This window comes from Halichoeres trimaculatus, unplaced genomic scaffold, assembly GCF_033239565.1.
Source record: "Halichoeres trimaculatus isolate MK-OKI-2021-1 unplaced genomic scaffold, fHalTri1.1 fHalTri1_scaffold_9, whole genome shotgun sequence".
Taxonomy (NCBI): domain Eukaryota; kingdom Metazoa; phylum Chordata; class Actinopteri; order Labriformes; family Labridae; genus Halichoeres; species Halichoeres trimaculatus.
Genome location: NW_027437188.1, coordinates 33,865,534 through 33,871,844, shown reverse-complemented (window position 1 = coordinate 33,871,844; position 6,311 = coordinate 33,865,534). Strand labels below are relative to the sequence as shown.

The 6,311-nt window shown below is 43.0% G+C and overlaps 1 protein-coding gene across 3 annotated transcripts; it reads left to right on the top strand.

Moving 5' to 3' along the window:
• Positions 1 to 415: 415 nt before the first annotated feature.
• Positions 416 to 5,342, top strand: LOC141798184 (DCN1-like protein 5). Of its 3 annotated transcripts, none has more exons than XM_074680008.1 (10): positions 416 to 566; positions 1,326 to 1,376; positions 1,468 to 1,510; positions 1,619 to 1,710; positions 1,807 to 1,969; positions 2,165 to 2,256; positions 2,365 to 2,473; positions 2,582 to 2,683; positions 2,813 to 2,915; positions 4,866 to 5,342. In XM_074680008.1, the coding sequence occupies exons 3-10, from the start codon at positions 1,484 to 1,486 to the stop codon at positions 4,919 to 4,921; spliced, it is 744 nt and encodes a 247-aa protein (XP_074536109.1). In that variant the 5' UTR covers positions 416 to 566; positions 1,326 to 1,376; positions 1,468 to 1,483; the 3' UTR covers positions 4,922 to 5,342. The 3 variants fall into 3 exon arrangements, with proteins under 3 accessions (XP_074536109.1, XP_074536107.1, XP_074536108.1); XM_074680006.1 differs by having other exon boundaries at positions 2,579 to 2,683; positions 4,866 to 5,341; XM_074680007.1 differs by lacking the exon at positions 416 to 566 and adding an exon at positions 1,162 to 1,201 and having other exon boundaries at positions 2,579 to 2,683; positions 4,866 to 5,341.
• The last annotated feature ends 969 nt before the right edge of the window (positions 5,343 to 6,311 follow it).

Below are 6,311 nucleotides of genomic sequence, written 5' to 3'. Positions count from 1 at the left end.
TTCACATTTATAAGCTGTGAATGCAGACATTTAAATGAACCATTTACCAGTTATTGTTACTACTGAAGTTACCGTGCAGTCTAAATATAATACAGTCTTGAAAAGTCAAGTTATAGACACCAATATTTTTTAAAGATTGTTGTCAAAATGCACGTCAGCCTCGTGGGTCAGTAAGTTCGAATTCAATGTGGAAGAAATCAAACATGTGAGAGCCAAAAATAAGGGAGTGTTGCTTTAAAAGATGTACGTTTCACCATTTTGTGCCGCGGAGGGGGAACGTAAATCACATTGTTGCCCTTGTCATGGTCTATTTTATGGGGATATTGAACATTGTTCTAGATTAAGATTTATTCACATTTTACACGTTTTATTTTTTTAAAAAAATGAGCATATAAGTGGACAAGTTTCTCAGATTGGAAAGGCTAAATTTGCTTAACACCCCTATAAAAAGTGGTATCGTCCTCTCCCCGGCGACAGCCAAAAACCCTGGTGTGAGAGCACAGAGACAAGTGGGGCTGATTTGTGAGCTGGAGACTGCTTAAGTGAAAAGAACTGAAGAAACAATTGTAAGTTGATGTTAGTTTTTGTATGACTTTGTGTAGTATGAATTATTAAATCAATAACATGATATTTAATCTGTTTTATTCGGTTTAAACCGGTTTGAATGACGTCTATGTTGACAAGCCGGCTAACGTTAGCAGTGTGTGGCTATGACAGCCGCTTCGACAGATAGAAAACAAAAGGCGTCTCCACAAACTGAACCAGACAGCATAGATGTAGCTGTGTGTAACAATTTCCATTAAATTATTTTGATTTTAATTAATTCCTACGCAACGGTGAGATGAGCTCACATTTTTCTAGAATTAGTCACCTCAGTCAGTTAGCCGAGCTAGCGGCAACGGAAGCCGGGTAGCCGTTAGAACAGTAGTTCGCCTCAGAGCGTTAAACTGAACGTGTCGTGACTGTAGAACCATCCAGAAAGCCTCAACTCTCTTGGAAATTCATATAATAGCGTAAAAAAGATGTAACTCATTACTGATGACACAGATATCTTAAGAGTTAAAAATGTCCAAGGAGAGAAACCTGCAGTTTAGGAGGGTTTTGGCACAGTTTTACCTGCATGTCTCTTTTCCAGGTGGTGTCAAGGTCTTGTACTGCCAAATTTAAGTGAAATTCTCTCTACTTTAAGCCAGACTTATAGGTTAATGAACCACAGTTTTCTTTTAAATTAAAAACAAGCTATATAAACAAATATATATCCAACACGTTTGAGTTTTTCTGAGTGTTAATCACATCTTGTTTGTTTTGATTGTGTTTGCTCTCAGGAAAAAAACTTCACAGACATCTCAACATTATTTAAAGCACTGGAAAAGCCTGTGAGTACGCTCCTGCTTCTGGCTGGACCAAGAATTGTCAAAGAGTTTTGTTTTTTTATTTGACTGATGTTTGGATTTTTTTGTATCCCAGAATATTTCAGATCTAAATGGACAAGGTAGTCAGAAATACACAGGTAAGACCTGCATCCTGCAGCTATTATCTTTTAGTAGAAGTAGATTACTACTAATTATGGATGTTTGTGTGTTAAATGCTGACTGGCTTTGTATTTTCTTTTGTGTAGCTAGCGAAACCCATCAAAGGCTCAGTCATGCCTGTGAAGAAAAAAAGGAAGCTCCCTGATGCAGAAGATGAGCCTAGATGTAAAATTACCAAGTAAGCACTATTCCAAAAGATAGCACATCCTTTCTTAATAATTTGTAAGAACTGATATTTTCTGAAACATAATCCTCTTTTTATTTTGTGTTTAAGTTTCACTCGACCTCCAATCCGCGGTGCCAGGCCCACATCCGACAAGCTCTTCTCTGGGAAGAAGTGCCTGGCCTGGTTCCATGAGTACGCCGGTGCCGACAAGGTGGTCGGCCCAGAGGCCATGGAGAAGTTCTGTGAAGACATCGGCGTGGAACCAGAGAATGTGAGTCCACATGCTTGTATCCTTAATCCTGATCTGTATTTACAGAGCACCTGGCAAAGCTGGTTAAATTAACCTTAATCTCATTCATTGTTTACTCACCTTTTGCATTTTATGTGAATTTATTGAGCTTTAACAGAGACATTAAAGGGCTGGAGATGGAATCTGAATATAACTTATGACCTCTCTGTGTTGCAGATCATCATGTTAGTTATAGCCTGGCATCTAGAAGCAGCAAACATGGGTTTCTTCACAAAGGATGAGTGGCTCAGGGGGATGACGTTATTACAGTAAGAACTTTTTATTGCATGAATTAAACTCTGTCCAAACCTTTGACTGTGACCTCATTCTGACTGTGTTTGAGTCGGTTTTGCGTGTGATCCTTTGGCTTCTTGCAGGTGTGACTGCACAGAGAGGTTACAGAGCAAATTGGATTACCTGCGCAGTGAGCTCAATGACTCGGTTGTCTTCAAAAACATTTATAGATATGCCTTTGATTTTTCTCGGGTGAGTCTACTGATGAAAAAAGAGCCGTCACGTCTCACTGGAGTCTGATTTTCTGCAGATTGTCTGTGGTTGAGAAGGTCTCAAATGTCCAAACACTTCTTTCAGCAGAAGGATCAGAGGAGTCTGGATATGGACACGGCTAAATCAATGCTAGCCTTGTTGCTCGGGAGATCATGGCCTCTCTTTCCAGTCTTCCAACAGTTCCTGGAGGTAAACTACAACGCTCTTATTTTGAAAGGCCAAAGTGTATTCAAGTTTTAGGTTTTTAAATGAGCTGGGGGAGAATGATTGAGCTGTTTTAGTCTTTTTCAACCAAACACATGTTTATTCCTCCCACAGCAGTCCAAGTACAAGGGCATGAACAAGGACCAGTGGTATAACGTTCTGGAGTTCAGCAGGACCATCAAGACAGACCTCAGTAACTACGACGAAGATGGAGCTTGTGAGTAAACGAGACTTGAGAGGCTTTACTCACCAATAAATGTCTCCAAAGAATAATTTCACATCCAGCGGAGATGTATACTTGAGCAGCATGGTATGACACTGAATCAACCAGAGCTTCTTTTAAAGACTGTGAAGCTAATAGGGTGACAAAGCCGCATCACTTTTACACCTTAAGTGCAAAAAGTAGTCACATGTTAATAAACCAAAGCACATTTCATTTCCTCATCTCAAAAAGGTTGACAGAGTGTCGGCACATTTCCTGTGGAGGTGTTAAATGTGGTGATGGTGCCATCAGCTGATGCAACGCTTGACTCCATGCGTTCACCGTTTAGTGACTCCTTATTGCTTGCTGGTCGCCATTTTTGCAGGTGCATGTTGACGGGAAGAGCAAGGTGGTCATGTGACTCTGGGCGATGCAACTTAGCTAATATGTTAGCTTCTCTCTTTAAAGCCCTGTTTCCACCAAGCAGTCTGGTTTGGACCAGTACAGTTGGGTACGAGTTGGATCTAGGGATGGGTAACTTCACATTTGAAACAATAGGGTACTGATGCCCGGTACCTGGCAATTGGTAACAGTACTCAATGTTACCAATTTTCAGTACTTGTTTGTGTTAATGTGTTAAAAAATATCAATTTGTTTGATAATAAAATCTCAAAGTTTGTTTGATTTAACATATTCATTCTTCAATATATAACCTTGTAATGCTGTGTTCATGTACAGCATGGAAAATATGGAAAATCACCTACTCTCCCACCTCCTCACAGTCACAAGGATGCGTTTAAGTACCTTAACATGGTACTTTTTGGTTTTACGTGAATCGGTTCCGTCTACTTTTGACTGAATTTGGTCAGAAACCTATAAAAGTACCTAATTCAATACCCATCCCTGGTCGGATCAGTAAAGTCTGATCCTGTTTGTGTTTCCACAGCCAGCCTTGCCCTTCTTGGAAGGAGGTGCGTTAAGACTGTGTTGTGCTTTCTGTGCGAACATGATGTGCGGAAAGCTTTTTAACACCCGGGGCGGTGTCAGTTGGTGTCTATTTCCAAACTGCAGGGGGCAGTGTTTCACAAACACGCGTCTACCAGAGTACTTAACGAGAGTCAAAGAAGTTTGCCTTTGTTTACAACATCTACATATCTGTCCTGGGGATTTCTCCAGGTTCTTTTAACCGATTTCTCTTCTCTGCTGAGAGTGGCCACAATTTCACGCTATGAGTTATTTACCGCTCAGTTCTCACGGTGGTCTCTGTGTGAAGAGTCATACAGATGCCTGTATTTCTACACTTTGACTACTATGAGATCCTGTTCTTCCACCATCTTGTCCGTACCCCTTCGTCCGGCAGGTTGGAAATTTTTGAGTGTACGCGGCGTGGAAATTTTCTGCGTGAAAGGGACCACGAGAGACGGTGTAGGTGCAAAAATGACTTCATTCCCCGCAGACGGGTCAAGCATAAATCAGCCTTAAGCCTGATGCCGATAGCTGTGCCAGCTAGGTAATAGCATGATGCCAAAGCAGTGCAACACGGTGTACCCCTGTAATAAATCCAATGAGTAAGAAAGACGCGACGCAGTAAACAAAAAGCAAGAATGGAGACGTCCAGCAGTTTGTCTTCTCTGTGATTGGCATGTGGCTCTTTGTTACAAAGAAAAATCAAGTTTTGTTTCAGAGAAGACTGTGTCCCGCCAGGAGAAATACAACAGTCGCTGTCGCACAGGAAGTGACGATTCTTTCAACCAATCGACAGACTGCAGTGTTTCTAGCTCCACCCTCTGGGGTTGAATCGCTTTGTCTGGCACCCCAACAGAAGGGTCCCAAAAAGTGGGACGTTGTGGGTTGGTAATTTAAGGACCTGTCCCAGTTTTAGTCAAAGGAAACACCACAAACCATCAATAATTATATTTTTCACCCTGAATGAGAGGAACTTTTACTCTACTGTTGTGTTTTCAGGGCCAGTGCTGCTGGACGAGTTTGTGGAATGGCAGAAAGCTTGGCCAACATCATAGCAGACGGCATCACTTCACCAAACAGGAAAACGAGGAACAGAAGAATAAATCTACCAACACAGGAGGAATTATTTTATCCTTCCAGAGGGAAAGAAGCGGGAATTCAATCTTCCAAATACAGACTTTAACGATTCATACGCACAAACATGGACTACAGAACGCTCCCTGTGGACTCTGGGTACAAACCACACGGCGGAGGTTATCTCTGAGCATCATCAGCGAGCTGTGGGGAAAGAAGATCTCTGATGGAGACGTCTTTTTTTGAGTTCATCTGGAGACGAAAAGATGGGAAAAGAGTGTTTGAATAAGAATACAGAAATGAACTGAGAAGAGCTGAGGGTTTGTTTTCTTTCTCATTATTTTACTCATTTTGTGACTGTAGATGTTTCAATAATAAAGAAAGTGAAATTGTCAAAATCAGTCTTTAATCAGATGCACTTCAGTGTTCGGATGAATATCAGAAAAATTCGTCACATGAGCAGTTTTAAAGACTTTGGGAAACTGATTTACTTGACCATGAACACTTCCTGTTTGTCAAACCCAAAGGCTTTCTGGGTAAAAAAAAGAGAAGTTTATAACATCATCTGAAAGTGCGGCTTCTCCTCTTCCTTCCCCGCCTCTCTCGTGTCCAGCGGCCCCGCCGAGGCAGCCATGATGGCGTTGAGACGTGTCAGAGAAAGGGAGCGCTGCTTGAGTCTGGGGGTGGGGCCTGGCTCGTCAGGGGCGGGGTTTGGAAGGTGTCCGTACCTCTGGCCGTCCTCGTCGTACTGGTAGAGGCGGATCACGCGGCTGCGGCGTCCTCTGGGAGGCGGGGAAGGTGCAGGTTCTCCTCCGCCGTCCTCTGGTTTCTCGTCGTTGGCGCTAACATCCACCTCTGCGTCTACTTCACTGTTTCCTTCCTTTGCCTCTTTCTCCTTTCCTAATCCTGTGCTCACTTCCTCTCCTCTTGTCTCCTTGTTACCTTCCTCCTCACTCCCCTCTTCATCCTCGTTACTGCTGCTACTAACCTCTGATTCCTCCTCCTCCTCCTCCTCCCTGCTCTCTCCTCCATCTTTCTGCTCCTGATCCTTGCTGCACTCCTCCTCCTCCTCCTCTTCCTCTTTTTCTGAAATATAAAATGAACATCTGTCCCCTCTGTCCTCTACCTCCTCGTCACACGCTTCACCCAGATTTGTCTGCTCCTCCTCCACCTTCTCCTCTTTCTCTACTTTCATGTAGTCACACCCCTCCAGGTACGCCGCTGTTTCCGGCTCTTCCTCCCGTTTTTGCCGAAAGCTTCTCTTTGGTTTAGCAGGAGGAGATGAGGTAGTAGATGAAACTGTTGACTCCATGGTCACATTCACGGCAGAATCCTCCTCCTCTTGCTGCTCCACCTCCTCCATTTCTAAGG